Here is a 17,293-nt window from a genome sequence, read left to right as displayed (position 1 = left end):
ACAACATTATTGGCATAACATGAGCATTAGAAACATTCTCCACATGTGTTCCACACAGAATGTGGACACGCTGTCTATTTAACCAGGCAGGACATGTGGACACGCTGTCTATTTTACCAGGCAGAACATGTGGACACGCTGTCTATTTAACCAGGCAGGACATGTGGACACGCTGTCTATTTTACCAGGCAGGACATGTGGACACGCTGTCTATTTAACCAGGCAGGACATGTGGACACGCTGTCTATTTAACCAGGCAGGACATGTGGACACGCTGTCTATTTAACCAGGCAGGACATGTGGACACGCTGCCTATTTAACCAGGCAGGACATGTGGACACGCTGCCTATTTAACCAGGCAGGACATGTGGACACGCTGTCTATTTAACCAGGCAGGACATGTGGACACGCTGTCTATTTAACCAGGCAGGACATGTGGACACGCTGTCTATTTAACCAGGCAGGACATATGGACACGCTGTCTATTTAACCAGGCAGGACATGTGGACACGCTGTCTATTTAACCAGGCAGGACATGTGGACACGCTGTCTATTTAACCAGGCAGGACATGTGGACACGCTGTCTATTTAACCAGGCAGAACATGTGTTCCAGGAAACTATGTCAACACATGGCCTTTAAAAACTGACTCAGCGATGATCTACAAGTGGTGTTGGAGGCCTCACCTCTCGCTTTGAACAAAATGATGTGTCACAGACAAGCTGTACCTCACTGCTAAAGCTTTGTCTTAGTTGAGCCAGATGGGCTGACACTACTGGGTAACATAACATAGTGGAAAAACGTTTAAAACTTCATTGACTTTCAAGTACATTACAACAGTATTACAGTAGTCTTACAAAACAGCACGTCAGTTCAGTTGCATATGAAATAGTTGAATAGTCTCAGTGCAACATTTCAGCCAGTGCAGACTTCTCTATGTCACGCAAAGAAGTCTCTCTGTGATACTGGAGCTGGTTGAGGTTGTGGACTGGATTGGTTCAGCTGGGATAGTAGCTGACTCAGGATGCACACACCGGCCACTTAAATGGCACCCTATTCCCTTCATAGTGCACTACTCTTGACCAGAGCCTGGACGCAGCCCACCGTCTTTCTCTCTTCTGGGGTCCATTCAGGAGGGTGCAAACATTATAGAAATGTATGACATGGAACAGATACAGTGCCTTGCGAAAGTATTCGGCCCCCTTGAACTTTTCGACCTTTTGCCACATTTCAGGCTTCAAACATAAAGATATAAAACTGTAATTTTTTGTGAAGAATCAACAACAAGTGGGACACAATCATGAAGTGGAACGAAATTTATTGGATATTTCAAACTTTTTTAACAAATAAAAAAAACTGAAAAATTGGGCGTGCAAAATTATTCAGCCCCCTTAAGTTAATACTTTGTAGCGCCACCTTTTGCTGCGATTACAGCTGTAAGTCGCTTGGGGTATGTCTCTATCAGTTTTGCACATCGAGAGACTGACATTTTTGCCCATTCCTCCTCGCAAAACAGCTCGAGCTCAGTGAGGTTGTATGGAGAGCGTTTGTGAACAGCAGTTTTCAGTTCTTTCCACAGATTCTCGATTGGATTCAGGTCTGGACTTTGACTTGGCCATTCTAACACCTGGATATGTTTATTTGTGAACCATTCCATTGTAGATTTTGCTTTATGTTTTGGATCATTGTCTTGTTGGAAGACAAATCTCCGTCCCAGTCTCAGGTCTTTTGCAGACTCCATCAGGTTTTCTTCCAGAATGGTCCTGTATTTGGCTCCATCCATATTCCCATCAATTTTAACCATCTTCCCTGTCCCTGCTGAAGAAAAGCAGGCCCAAACCATGATGCTGCCACCACCATGTTTGACAGTGGGGATGGTGTGTTCAGGGTGATGAGCTGTGTTGCTTTTACGCCAAACATAACGTTTTGCATTGTTGCCAAAAAGTTAGATTTTGGTTTCATCTGACCAGAGCACCTTCTTCCACATGTTTGGTGTGTCTCCCAGGTGGCTAGTGGCAAACTTTAAACGACACTTTTTATGGATATCTTTAAGAAATGGCTTTCTTCTTGCCACTCTTCCATAAAGGCCAGATTTGTGCAGTATACGACTGATTGTTGTCCTATGGACAGAGTCTCCCACCTCAGCTGTAGATCTCTGCAGTTCATCCAGAGTGATCATGGGCCTCTTGGCTGCATCTCTGATCAGTCTTCTCCTTGTATGAGCTGAAAGTTTAGAGGGACGGTCGGGTCTTCGTAGATTTGCAGTGGTCTGATACTCCTTCCATTTCAATATTATCGCTTGCACAGTGCTCCTTGGGATGTTTAAAGCTTGGGAAATCTTTTTGTATCCAAATCCAGCTTTAAACTTCTCCACAACAGTATCTCGGACCTGCCTGGTGTGTTCCTTGTTCTTCATGATGCTCTCTGCGCTTTAAACGGACCTCTGAGACTATCACAGAGCAGGTGCATTTATGCGGAGACTTGATTACACACAGGTGGATTCTATTTACCATCATTAGTCATTTAGGTCAACATTGGATCATTCAGAGATCCTCACTGAACTTCTGGAGAGAGTTTGCTGCACTGAAAGTAAAGGGGCTGAATAATTTTGCACGGCCAATTTTTCAGTTTTTTATTTGTTAAAAAAGTTTGAAATATCCAATAAATTTCGTTCCACTTCATAATTGTGTCCCACTTGTTGTTGATTCTTCACAAAAAGTTACAGTTTTATATCTTTATGTTTGAAGCCTGAAATGTGGCAAAAGGTCGAAAAGTTCAAGGGGGCCGAATACTTTCGCAAGGCACTGTATGATTGTCTGATATGTGGAAATGGGAATGCTAAATGGTGTCAGCTCTATCTCATTCTATTTCCATCTGAACGTTTCATCTCACTGAATAGCAGTGTTGTAATATTCTAATCCAGGATTTAGGAGTCAATGTTTAGTGACCTGACAACAACATTGCTGAATAGTAATACACCTCCTCCATCCTTCTCTGGGAACGTTACATGGCCACAGGAGGCATACTGCTGTTCCTCTCCATCGGTGGCATCCAGCTCCTCTCAGTGAAGCAGTAATGTAGGAGGGTGTCGTCCCTGAAGCCAAACTGGTGTGTGAGGTGTTGCAGTACACCTCCTTGCTGGAGCTGAGCCCCATAGAGCTGGGCTTCCCCCCGGTCCCGGGCCAGACCCACCCTCACCAGCCAGTCCACCAGATCACTGCCCAGGAAAGTGGCCTGAGTCTGGGCCTGGGATGGAGGATAAGTCCCCTGACCAGGTCTCTCCCTGGAGCGCTCCCTCTCCTGAACCCTCTCTCCGTCACACCTGCGTATCAAAGGAAGGATTCACCTACTGTCCCATTGTTCAGGCTTTCCCCAGAAGCACTAGGGTGAAGATATGGAGGAAGAGGAGAAAGGAGAACAGAGAGAGAGAAAAGGAGTGGTAGTGAGGATGAGAGTTCAGTAAAGAGAAACAGGAAATCAAAAGGTGAAAAGTAGCTACCAGGATTGTGTACCACTCCAAAACCAGAATGCATTACTGGTGAAGACGACTGTGGTAAGTTCAGTCTGTTCACAGAGTGTACAATGCAATAACGCATTTCTAAAGACAGGATTAGTGGTAGAAACATGCAGGATATTATCTGGGGTAAAATTCTAGGCCATGCATAGAGAAGATGTTAGGAAAGAAAGAGTTAAACTAGATGGTAACATGCTAGTTATGGAATACTAGATCTGCACACGCAGTAGAATTTAACAGTCAACTGTTTCTTTTTTATTGTATTTTATTTCTTTTGGAGAATTTTACACCCTTTTTCTTCCCAATGTTGTGATATCCAAATTGGTAGTTACAGTCTTGTCCCATCGCTGCAACTCCCGTACGGACTCTGGAGAGGTGAAACATGACCCTTCCAAGCCGCACTGCATCTTGACACACTGCTCGCTTAACCCGGAAGCCAGCCGCACCAATGTGTTGGTGGAAACACCGTACACCTGGTGACCGTGTCAGCGTGCACTGCGCCCGGCCCGCCACAGGAGTCGCTAGAGCACGATAGAACAAGAACATCCCTGCCGGCCAAACCCTCCCCTAACCCGGATCACGCTGGGCCAATTGTGTGCCGCCCCATGGGTCTCCTGGTCGCGGCCGGCTGCAACACAGCCTGGGATCGAACCAGGATCTGTAGTGACGCAGCTAGCACTGTGATGGAGTGTCTTACACCGCTGGGCAACTCGGGAGACCCAAGTCAACGTTTTTAATGTAGATTCTAGAGATTTGATTCTACACCAATAAGACATGTCCTGGGAGTGAAATCATGCTACAAAAATGCTAAATAAATGAAATAAATGATAATTGATGTTTATGTTGTGGCCTACCTTCTGATGGGCACTATGTCCTGAACACACTGGTCTTTATGATAGCGGACAAACTGAGTGCAGGTCAGCCTGATCTCCTCTGGAACCACAGAGGGGGGCTCCTCCTCACTCTCCCTGCCCTGCCACAGGCTCACTAACCTGGGGGACAGGACACACACAGGCCCCTTAGAGGGCAGAACAACCACATCTTCTACAGCCACACTACCTGGCTCAGGCAAGTCTGACTGAGATCTGGCCTTGTGCTGACGTTGGGACAATACAGCATACAGGAGGTGTTACTGATGTACAACATACAGGAGGAGGTGCTGATGTTGGGACAATACAACATACAGGAGGAGGTGCTGATGTTGGGACAATACAACATACAGGAAGTGGTGCTGATGTTGGGACAATACAACATACAGGAAGTGGTGCTGATGTTGAGACAATACAACACACAAGAGGAGGTGCTGATGTTGGGACAATACAACATACAGGAAGTGGTGCTGATGTTGGGACAATACAACACACAAGAGGTGGCGTGATGTTGGGACAATACAACACACAAGAGGTGGCGTGATGTTGGGACAATACAACACACAGGAGGAGGTGCTGATGTTGGGACAATACAACATTCAGGAAGTGGTGCTGATGTTGGGACAATACAACATACAGGAAGTGGTGCTGATGTTGGGACAATACAACATACAAGAGGTGGCGTGATGTTGGGACAATACAACATACAGGAAGTGGTGCTGATGTTGGGACAATACAACATACAGGAAGTGGTGCTGATGTTGGGACAATACAACATACAGGAAGTGGTGCTGATGTTGGGACAATACAACATACAGGAAGTGGTGCTGATGTTGGGACAATACAACATACAGGAAGTGGTGCTGATGTTGGGACAATACAACATACAGGAAGTGGTGCTGATGTTGGGACAATACAACATACAAGAGGTGGCGTGATGTTGGGACAATACAACATACAGGAAGTGGTGCTGATGTTGGGACAATACAACATACAGGAAGTGGTGCTGATGTTGGGACAATACAACATACAGGAAGTGGTGCTGATGTTGGGACAATACAACATACAGGAAGTGGTGCTGATGTTGGGACAATACAACATACAGGAAGTGGTGCTGATGTTGGGACAATACAACATACAGGAAGTGGTGCTGATGTTGGGACAATACAACACACAGGAGGAGGTGCTGATGTTGGGACAATACAACACACAGGAGGTGGTGCTGATGTTGGGACAATACAACATACAGGAAGTGGTGCTGATGTTGGGACAATACAACACACAGGAGGTGGTGCTGATGTTGGGACAATACAACATACAGGAAGTGGTGCTGATGTTGGGACAATACAACATACAGGAAGTGGTGCTGATGTTGGGACAATACAACATACAGGAAGTGGTACTGATGTTGGGACAATACAACACACAAGAGGTGTCGTGATGTTGGGACAATACAACACACAGGAGGTGGCGTGATGATGGGACAATACAACATACAAGAGGTGATGAGGCCCTATGCTCTCTGAAGTAAGTACCTAGTTCTTAGCTCACCTCTTCTTGAATGGCAGAATGATCAGATGCCTGTCCAGGCCAAAGATACCAAACGAAATGAAGCCCTGAGAAACATGAGAGGTAAAGTAAGCAACAGTAAAATCCCTTTGTATACTCATTATCTAATAGACACGAGAGCGTACCTGTCCATAGTTGGCCACAGCACAGAAGAACTGCAGCTCCAGGTAGAGTCTACCAGGGTCCTGGTTGAACAACCACCATAGACAACTGGACAGGTTCTGAAAGACATGCAAGAGGGGGGAATGAAAAGTGCACACTTCAGAGTTAACAAGGGCCGATTCAGGGAAGAGGTTCAAGATTGAACTAGTGCACACTCCAGGGACAAGGGTAGGTAGAGAAAGGGGACACGGCCAAGCAATAAAAGAATAGAATAGAACAGAACAGACCAGATTAGAATAGAACAGACCAGATTAGAATAGAACAGAACAGTGTAGAGCAGAACAGAATAGAACAGAGCAGAACAGAATAGAACAGAATAGAACAGAGCAGAATAGAACAGAACAGAATAGAACAGAGCAGAATAGAACAGAGCAGAATAGAACAGAGCAGAACAGAATAGAGCAGAACAGAGCAGAATAGAACAGAACAGAATAGAGCAGAACAGAACAGAATAGAACAGAGCAGAACAGAATAGAGCAGAACAGTGTAGAGCAGAACAGAATAGAACAGAGCAGAACAGAATAGAACAGTAGAACAGAATAGAACAGAGCAGAATAGAACAGAGCAGAATAGAGCAGAACAGAACAGAATAGAACAGAGCAGAACAGAATAGAGCAGAACAGAACAGAGCAGAACAGAATAGAACAATAGTAGAACAGAACAGTAGAACAGAATAGAACAGAGCAGAATAGAACAGAACAGAGCAAAACAGAACTGTAGAACAGAATAGAACAGAGCAGAATAGAACGGAACAGAGCAAAACAGAACTGTAGAACAGAATAGAACAGAGCAGAACAGTATAGAGCAGAACAGAATAGAACAGTAGAACATAATAGAACAGAGCAGAACAGAACAGAGTAGAATAGAACAGAACAGAGTAGAATAGAACAGTAGAATAGAACAGAAGAACAGAGTAGAATAGAACAGAATAGAACAGAGCAGAATAGAACAGAGCAGAATAGAACAGAGCAGAAGAGAGCAGAGCAGAATAGAACCGAGTAGAACAGAGCAGAACATAATAGAACAGAACAGAGTAGAACAGAGCAGAACAGAGTAGAACAGAACAGAATAGAGTAGAACAGGACAGTAGATAACACTCACAGCCAGCAGGGAAACTATGAGGAGTAGACACAACAGGACGTGTCTGACCAGCTGTCTGTCATCCTGGACCGGTGGACTACACTGCTGCTGCTGGGTTTCACACAACGCCCCACACTGGCCTGGAGGGTACAGCACAACAAGTCAACAGGGCTGTACTCATTAGTGCACACCGTAGCAAAACGTTTTGCAACTGCATCACAGTCAACACAAGCCACAGTGGACACAACAACAGGGACACAGTCAACTCAACAGGTCAGCATGGCCCAAAGTATCAGCCCATAAACCTAGAACACAACTCAGCCAGAGCTGTAGTCATTCACGTTCTGTTCCTGTACCTGTTAGAGACGAGGGAGTGTCGTTCCTGGTGGCGCCGTTGATCATGTCGGACATGGGCTGTGTACAGCTACAACAGTCTGGGAGGGACACACAACAACAACACACAGACACATGAGTAGTTTGATAGAACTGTTTTTTAACAATATGTTTAGGTTGACAATTTAAGGTTTTACATACGAAGTTCGTAACAAAATCCCCAGTAAACCAATGCACCCAAGTTTACAGAACTAGAACAAACAATGTGTGTAGTTAGCTACCACTGTTGTTGCTGGTCTCTGGTGCTGAGGGCTCCAGTGGGGGGGTCTGGTCCTCCTGGTGTCCAGGGGGCCTCAGGTCCTCTATAGTACCCGTGTTGGAGGCTCTCTCCAGGGCTTGGTAGTTCTGGTTCTCCTTGGTGCCCTGGCTGAGACCCATCAGAGAGAAACCACCTACCAAGATGCTGCAGGAGACTACTACTGCAGTACTGATGATCTGAGAGAGGGGAAAAACAGAGAGAGGTAAAACCTTTAGGACTGTCTCCAGATCTATGTGATGTGTAAAGTGTAAAACCTTTAGGACTGTCTCCAGATCTATGTGATGTGAAAAGTGTAAAACCTTTAGGACTGGCTCTAGATCTATGTGATGTGTAAAACCTTTAGGACTGTCTCCAGATCTATGTGATGTGAAAAGTGTAAAACCTTTAGGACTGTCTCCAGATCTATGTGATGTGTAAAGTGTAAAACCTTTAGGACTGTCTCCAGATCTATGTGATGTGTAAAGTGTAAAACCTTTAGGACTGGCTCCAGATCTATGTGATGTGTAAAGTGTAAAACCTTTAGGACTGTCTCCAGATCTATGTGATGTGTAAAGTGTAAAACCTTTAGGACTGTCTCTAGATCTATGTGATGTGTAAAGCCTTTAGGACTGGCTCTAGATCTATGTGATGTGTAAAGCCTTTAGGACTGGCTCTAGATCTATGTGATGTTTAAAGCCTTTAGGACTGGCTCTAGATCTATGTGATGTGTAAAGCCTTTAGGACTGGCTCTAGATCTATGTGATGTGTAAAACCTTTAGGACTGGCTCTAGATCTATGTGATGTGTAAAACCTTTAGGACTGGCTCTAGATCTATGTGATGTGTAAAGCCTTTAGGACTGGCTCCAGATCTATGTGATGTGTAAAGTGTAAAACCTTTAGGACTGGCTCCAGATCTATGTGATGTGTAAAGTGTAAAACCTTTAGGACTGGCTCCAGATCTATGTGATGTGTAAAACCTTTAGGACTGGCTCTAGATCTATGTGATGTGTAAAGTGTAAAACCTTTAGGACTGGCTCCAGATCTATGTGATGTGTAAAGTGTAGTCAACTCAGGGAGAACTATACAGTGGATCTGTATTCCAGTAAACTAAAACCACAGGTGGCCCCTCTCCTGAGCCCTGCCATAGAAGAAGGCAGAGTCTATAGAATCAGGCATCCTCTCTCCTGAGCCCTGCCATAGAAGAAGGCAGAGTCTATAGTATCAGGCATCCTCTCACCTGAGCCCTGCCATAGAAGAAGGCAGAGTCTATAGAATCAGGCATCCTCTCACCTGAGCCCTGCCATAGAAGAAGGCAGAGTCTATAGTATCAGGCATCCTCTCACCTGAGCCCTGCCATAGAAGAAGGCAGAGTCTATAGTATCAGGCATCCTCTCACCTGAGCCCTGCCATAGAAGAAGGCAGAGTCTATAGTATCAGGCATCCTCTCACCTGAGCCCTGCCATAGAAGAAGGCAGAGTCTATAGTATCAGGCATCCTCTCACCTGAACCCTGCCATAGAGGAAGGCAGAGTCTATAGTATCAGGCATCCTCTCACCTGAGCCCTGCCATAGAGGAAGGCAGAGTCTATAGTATCAGGCATCCTCTCACCTGAGCCCTGCCATAGAAGAAGGCAGAGTCTATAGTATCAGGCATCCTCTCTCCTGCCAGGAGCAGACCTCCAAGGATGAGGAACGGTATGCTGTAGAAGAGAACAACACTGTAAGGTTAAGTTTGAGGAACACAAACATACAACACACTGTTTCACACACACACACACACACACACACACACACACACACACACACACACACACACACACACACACACACACACAGGACGTACCCCCAGCCAAAGACCACGAAGACCCCAGGTGGAATCCTCAGCAAATTGTCCTTCTTGGTCAGAACCAAACAGAGAGGAATGAGACCTATAGTCAGACAGACAGAACCAACTCAGGGTTATTCCACAGATACTGTACAACATACCAGTCCAGACTCGCACGGTACATACCAGTCCAGACTCGCACGGTACATACCAGTCCAGACTCGCACGGTACTTACCAGTCCAGACTCACACGGTACATACCAGTCCAGACTCGCACGGTACATACCAGTCCAGACTCGCACGGTACATACCAGTCCAGACTCGCACGGTACTTACCAGTCCAGACTCGCACGGTACTTACCAGTCCAGACTCACACGGTACATACCAGTCCAGACTCGCACGGTACATACCAGTCCAGACTCGCACGGTACATACCAGTCCAGACTCGCACGGTACATACCAGTCCAGACTCGCACGGTACATACCAGTCCAGACTCGCACGGTAATTTCCAGTCTAGACACACGGTACATACCAGTCCAGACACACGGTACATACCAGTCCAGACACACGGTAATTTCCAGTCTAGACACACGGTACATACCAGTCCAGACATATGTGCTGTAGAGTGACCCATAGAGCAGTGTGAATGTCAACACCTGTCCCAAGATGTCCTCCTGCTTCACTACGAAGTTCCACAGGATCATACTGAAACACACTAGAAACTACAGGGACAAGGAGAGACACATTACTATACATCACTTATATACATGATATAAAATACATTATGTACAGTGCCTTCGGAAAGTATTCAGATCCCTTGACTTTTTCCACATTTTGTTAAGTTACAGACTTATTCGAAAATTGATTAAATTCAAATTTTTCCTTATTAATCTACACACAATACCCTATAATGACAAAGCGAAAAACAGGTTTTTAGAAATGTTTGCAAATTTATTACAAATACCTTATTTAAAACAAATACCTTATTTACATAAGTACTCAGACCTTTTGCTAAGAGACTGTAAATTGAGCTCAGGTGCATCCTGTTTCCATTGATCGTCCTTGAGATGTTTCTACAACTTGATTGGAGTCCACCTGTGGTAAATTCAATTGATTGGACATGATTTGGAAGGGCACACACCTGTCTATATAAGGTCCCACAGTTGACAGTTCATGTCAGAGCAAAAACCAAGCCCTGAGGTTGAAGGAATTGTAAATAGAGCTCCGAAATAGGATTGTGTTGAGACACAGATCTGGGGAAGGGTACCAAAACATGTCTGCAGCATTGAAGGTCCCCAAGAACACAGTGCCCTCCATCATTCTTAATTGGAAGAAGTTTGGAACCACCAAGACTCTTCCTGGAGCTGGCCGCCCGGCCAAAGTGAGCAATCGGGGGAAAAGGGCTTTGGTCAGGGAGGTGACCAAGAACCCGATGGTCACTACGACAGAGCTCCAGAGTTCCTCTGTGGAAGTGGGAGAACTTTCCATCTCTGCAACACTCCACCAATCAGGCCTTTATGGTAGAGCAGCCAGACGGAAGCCACTTCTCAGTAAAAGGCACATGACAGCCCGCTTGGAGTTCGCCAAAAGGTACCTAAAGATTCTCAGACCATGAGAAACAACATTCTCTGGTCTGATGAAACCAGATTGAACTCTTTGGCCTGAATGCCAAGCGTCACATCTGGAGGAAACCTGGCACCATCCCTACGGTGAAGCATGGTGGTGGCAGCATCATGCTGTGGGGATGTTTTTCAGCGGCAGGGACTGAGAGACTAATCAGGATCGAAGGAAAGATGAACGGAGCAAAGTACAGAGATCCTGCTTCAGAGCGCTCAGGACCTCAGACTGGGGCGAAGGTTCCCCTTCCAACAGGACAACGACCCTAAGCACAGAGCGAAGACAATGCAGGAGTGGCTTCGGGACAAGTCTCAGATGTTCTTGAGTCCTTGAACCCAATCGAACATCTCTGGAGAATCCTGAAAATAGCTGTGCAGCGATGCTTTTTTGCTTTGTCATTAAGGGGTATTGTGTATAGATTGATATGTTTTATCCATTTTAAAATAAGGCTGTAACGTAACAAAATGTGGAAAAAGTCAAGGTGTCTGAATACTTTCAAATGTACTGTATCTGAAGGATATATGTAATAACTAGAGGTTGACCGATTAATCGGAATGGGCGATTAATTAGGGCCGATTTCAGGTTTTCATAACAATCGGAAAACGGTATTTTTGGACTCCAATTTTTTTATTTTTTTTTTTTTTTACCTTTATTTAACTAGGCAGGTCAGTTAATTAAGAACACATTCTTATTTTCAATGACGGCCTTGTTCAGGGGCAGAACGACAGATTTTTACCTTGTCAGCTCAGGGATTCAATCTTGCAACCTTACAGGTTAACTAGTCCAACGCTCTAACCACCTGCTTTACATTGCACTCCACGAGGTTACGCGAATGCAGTAAGAAGCTAAGGTAAGTTGCTAGCTAGCATTAAACTTATCTTATAAAAAACAATCAATCAATCATAATCACTAGTTAACTACACATGGTTGATGATATTACTAGTTTATCTAGCCTGTCCTGCGTTGCATATAATCGCTTAGGTACACGTTGCTCCAACCATAAACATCAATGCCTTTCTTAAAATCAATACACAAGTATATATATTTTAAACCTGCATATTTAGTTAATATTGCCTGCTAACATGAATTTCTTTTAACTAGGGAAAATGTGTCACTTCTCTTGCAAACAGAGTCAGGGTATATGCAGCAGTTTGGGCCGCCTGGCTCGTTGCGAACTGTGAAGACTATTTCTTCCTAACAAAGACAGCCGACTTCGCCAAACGGGGATGATTTAACAAAAGCACATTTGCGAAAAAAGCACAATCGTTGCATGACTGTACCTAACCATAAACATCAATGCCTTTCTTAAAATCCATACACAGAAGTATATATTATTAAACCTGCATATTTAGCTAAAAGAAATCCAGGTTAGAAGGCAATATTAACCAGGTGAAATTGTGTCATTTTGCGTTCATTGCACGCAGTCAGGGTATATGCAACAGTTTGGGCCGCCTGGCTCGTTGCGAACTAATTTGCCTGAATTTTACGTAATTATGACATAGCACTGAAGGTTGTGCAATGTAACAGGAATAACGTTTTGTTTTTTGAGATGATAGTTTCCGGATTCGACCATATTAATGACCTAAGGCTCATATTTCTGTGTGTTATTATATTATAATTAAGTCTATGATTCGATAGAGCAGTCTGACTGAGCGATGGTAGGCACCAGCAGGCTCGTAAGCATTCATTCAAAATAGCACTTTCGTGCGTTTTGCCAGCAGCCCTTCGCAATGCATTGCGCTGTTTATGACTTCAAGCCTGTCAACTCCCGAGATTAGGCTGGTGTAACCGATGTGAAATGGCTAGCTAGTTAGCGGGTGCGCGCTAATAGCGTTTCAAACGTCACTCGCTCTGAGACTTGGAGTAGTTTTTTCCCTTCCTCTACATGGGTAACGCTGCTTCTAGGGTGGCTGTTGTCGATGTGTTCCTGGTTCGAGCCCAGGTAGGAGCGAGGAGAGGGACGGAAGCTATACTGTTACACTGGCAATACTAAAGTGCCTATAAGAACATCCAATAGTCAAAGGTATATCAAAAACAAAACGTATAGAGAGAAATAGTCCTATAATTCCTATAATAACTACAACCTAAAACTTCTTACCTGGGAATATTGAAGACTCATGTTAAAAGGAACCACCAGCTTTCATATGTTCCCATGTTCTGAGCAAGGAACTTAAACGTTAGCTTTTTTACATGGCACATATTGCACTTTTACTTTCTTCTCCAACACTTTGTTTTTGCATTATTTAAACCAAATTGAACATGTTTCATTATTTATTTGAGGCTAAATTGATTTTATTGATGTATTATATTAAGTTAAAACAAGTGTTCATTCAGTATTGTTGTAATTGTCATTATTACAAATAAATAAAACGCATTTTTATTTTTTTATTTTTTATAAATAGCCGATTAATCGATATCGGCTTTTTTGGCCGTCCAATAATCGGTATCGGCGTTGAAAAATCATAATTGGTCGACCTCTAGTAATAACCCTTTCAGAATGTACTGTATATGAAGGATATATGTAATAACCGTTTCAGAATGTACTGTATATGAAGGATATATGTAATAACCGTTTCAGAATGTACTGTATCTGAAGGATATATGTAATAACCCTTTCAGAATGTACTGTATATGAAGGATATATGTAATAACCCTTTCAGAATGTACTGTATCTGAAGGATATATGTAATAACCCTTTCAGAATGTACTGTATCTGAAGGATATATGTAATAACCCTTTCAGAATGTACTGTATATGAAGGATATATGTAATAACCCTTTCAGAATGTACTGTATATGAAGGATATATGTAATAACCCTTTCAGAATGTACTGTATATGAAGGATATATGTAATAACCCTTTCAGAATGTACTGTATATGAAGGATATATGTAATAACCCTTTCAGAATGTACTGTATATGAAGGATATATGTAATAACCCTTTCAGAATGTACTGTATCTGAAGGATATATGTAATAACCCTTTCAGAATGTACTGTATATGAAGGATATATGTAATAACCTGTGCCAGGAAGAGGTTCATAGAAAACATGTGTGGGAGCCTCTTGAACTTCTTACTGAGGAGAATGACAGCGACGGTCCACACCTACAACACAAACACTATGTGTTTCAGTGTATCCAGTGTTTAAACACAGCTTGAACACACTCAAGTTCTCAAAAGTCTTTGCAGAGTAGATTAGAATTTTAAAAAGCCATTGGTATAAATCCTCTTTAATTAAAGCTGCATTCTTCACCAAGGAGTCAGTAAGCCCTGACCAACACCAAGGAGTCAGTAAGCCCTGACCAACACCAAGGAGTCAGTAAGCCCTGACCAACACCAAGGAGTCAGTAAGCCCTGACCAACACCAAGGAGTCAGTAAGCCCTGACCAACACCAAGGAGTCAGTAAGCCCTGACCAACACCAAGGAGTCAGTAAGCCCTGACCAACAGTAAGCCCTGACCAACAGTAAGCCCTGACCAACACCAAGGAGTCAGTAAGCCCTGACCAACACCAAGGAGTCAGTAAGCCCTGACCAACAGTAAGCCCTGACCAACACCAAGGAGTCAGTAAGCCCTGACCAACACCAAGGAGTCAGTAAGCCCTGACCAACAGTAAGCCCTGACCAACAGTAAGCCCTGATTAACACCAAGGAGTCAGTAAGCCCTGATCAACACCAAGGAGTCAGTAAGCCCTGATCAACACCAAGGAGTCAGTAAGCCCTGATCAACACCAAGGAGTCAGTAAGCCCTGATCAACACCATGGAGTCAGTAAGCCCTGACCAACACCATGGAGTCAGTAAGCCCTGACAAACACCAAGGAGTCAGTAAGCCCTGACCAACACCAAGGAGTCAGTAAGCCCTGACCAACACCAAGGAGTCAGTAAGCCCTGACCAACACCAAGGATTCAGTAAGCCCTGACCAACACCATGGAGTCAGTAAGCCCTGACCAACACCAAGGAGTCAGTAAGCCCTGACCAACACCATGGAGTCAGTAAGCCCTGACCAACACCAAGGATTCAGTAAGCCCTGACCAACACCAAGGATTCAGTAAGCCCTGACCAACACCAAGGAGTCAGTAAGCCCTGACCAACACCAAGGAGTCAGTAAGCCCTGACCAACACCAAGGAGTCAGTAAGCCCTGACCAACACCAAGGAGTCAGTAAGCCCTGACCAAGCAGTAAGCCCTGACCAACACCAAGGAGTCAGTAAGCCCTGACCAACACCAAGGAGTCAGTAAGCCCTGACCAACACCAAGGAGTCAGTAAGCCCTGACCAACACCAAGGAGTCAGTAAGCCCTGACCAACACCAAGGAGTCAGTAAGCCCTGACCAACACCAAGAGGTAAGCCCTGACCAACAGTAAGCCCTGACCAACACCAAGGAGTCAGTAAGCCCTGACCAACACCAAGGAGTCAGTAAGCCCTGACCAACACCAAGGAGTCAGTAAGCCCTGACCAACACCAAGGAGTCAGTAAGCCCTGACCAACACCAAGGAGTCAGTAAGCCCTGACCAACAGTAAGCCCTGACCAACACCAAGGAGTCAGTAAGCCCTGACCAACACCAAGGAGTCAGTAAGCCCTGACCAACACCAAGGAGTCAGTAAGCCCTGACCAACACCAAGGAGTCAGTAAGCCCTGACCAACAGTAAGCCCTGACCAACACCAAGGAGTCAGTAAGCCCTGACCAACACCAAGGAGTCAGTAAGCCCTGACCAACACCAAGGAGTCAGTAAGCCCTGACCAACACCAAGGAGTCAGTAAGCCCTGACCAACACCAAGGAGTCAGTAAGCCCTGACCAACAGTAAGCCCTGACCAACAATAAGCCCTGACCAACACCATGGAGTCAGTAAGCCCTGACCAACACCAAGGAGTCAGTAAGCCCTGACCAACACCAAGGAGTCAGTAAGCCCTGACCAACACCAAGGAGTCAGTAAGCCCTGACCAACACCAAGGAGTCAGTAAGCCCTGACCAACACCATGGAGTCAGTAAGCCCTGACCAACACCATGGAGTCAGTAAGCCCTGACCAACACCAAGGAGTCAGTAAGCCCTGACCAACACCAAGGAGTCAGTAAGCCCTGACCAACACCAAGGAGTCAGTAAGCCCTGACCAACACCAAGGAGTCAGTAAGCCCTGACCAACACCAAGGAGTCAGTAAGCCCTGACCAACACCATGGAGTCAGTAAGCCCTGACCAACACCATGGAGTCAGTAAGCCCTGACCAACACCAAGGAGTCAGTAAGCCCTGACCAACACCAAGGAGTCAGTAAGCCCTGACCAACACCAAGGAGTCAGTAAGCCCTGACCAACACCAAGGAGTCAGTAAGCCCTGACCAACACCAAGGAGTCAGTAAGCCCTGACAAACACCAAGGAGTCAGTAAGCCCTGACCAACACCAAGGAGTCAGTAAGCCCTGACCAACACCAAGGAGTCAGTAAGCCCTGACCAACACCAAGGAGTCAGTAAGCCCTGACCAACACCAAGGAGTCAGTAAGCCCTGACCAACACCAAGGAGTCAGTAAGCCCTGACCAACACCAAGGAGTCAGTAAGCCCTGACCAACAGTAAGCCCTGACCAACAATAAGCCCTGACCAACACCATGGAGTCAGTAAGCCCTGACCAACACCATGGAGTCAGTAAGCCCTGACCAACACCAAGGATTCAGTAAGCCCTGACCAACACCAAGGAGTCAGTAAGCCCTGACCAACACCATGGAGTCAGTAAGCCCTGACCAACACCAAGGAGTCAGTAAGCCCTGACCAACAGTAAGCCCTGACCAACAATAAGGCCTGACCAACACCATGGAGTCAGTAAGCCCTGACCAACACCATGGAGTCAGTAAGCCCTGACCAACACCAAGGAGTCAGTAAGCCCTGACCAACACCAAGGATTCAGTAAGCCCTGACCAACACCAAGGAGTCAGTAAGCCCTGACCAACAGTAAGCCCTGACCAACACCAAGGAGTCAGTAAGCCCTGACCAACACCAAGGATTCAGTAAGCCCTGACCAACACCAAGGAGTCAGT

General features: G+C 45.2%; 1 protein-coding gene across 5 annotated transcripts in view; it reads right to left on the bottom strand.

Annotated features, from left to right (window-relative positions):
* Positions 1–2,721: 2,721 nt before the first annotated feature.
* Positions 2,722–17,293, bottom strand: part of gpr155b (G protein-coupled receptor 155b) — a 46,757-nt gene continuing 32,185 nt past the window's right edge. For 2 of the 5 annotated variants that reach the window (XM_045699519.1, XM_045699520.1), the window contains 11 exons: positions 14,289–14,372; positions 10,252–10,372; positions 9,667–9,751; positions 9,433–9,523; positions 7,808–8,021; positions 7,550–7,627; positions 7,215–7,333; positions 6,077–6,172; positions 5,934–5,998; positions 4,368–4,505; positions 2,722–3,321 (listed from right to left, as the gene is read on the bottom strand). In XM_045699519.1, the coding sequence (XP_045555475.1) occupies positions 3,003–3,321; positions 4,368–4,505; positions 5,934–5,998; positions 6,077–6,172; positions 7,215–7,333; positions 7,550–7,627; positions 7,808–8,021; positions 9,433–9,523; positions 9,667–9,751; positions 10,252–10,372; positions 14,289–14,372 (1,410 nt within the window). In that variant the 3' untranslated portion in view covers positions 2,722–3,002. Of the gene's footprint in view, positions 3,381–4,367; positions 4,506–5,917; positions 5,999–6,076; positions 6,173–7,214; positions 7,334–7,549; positions 7,628–7,807; positions 8,022–9,432; positions 9,524–9,666; positions 9,752–10,251; positions 10,373–14,288; positions 14,373–17,293 lie in introns of those variants that run through there. The other 3 variants (XM_045699522.1, XM_045699521.1, XM_045699523.1) reach the window with 3 other exon arrangements.

The sequence above is a fragment of the Salmo salar genome, chromosome ssa17 (genome assembly GCF_905237065.1).
Source record: "Salmo salar chromosome ssa17, Ssal_v3.1, whole genome shotgun sequence".
In the NCBI taxonomy this organism is placed as follows: Eukaryota; Metazoa; Chordata; class Actinopteri; order Salmoniformes; family Salmonidae; genus Salmo; species Salmo salar.
This window is presented reverse-complemented; position numbering and strand designations above follow the sequence as displayed.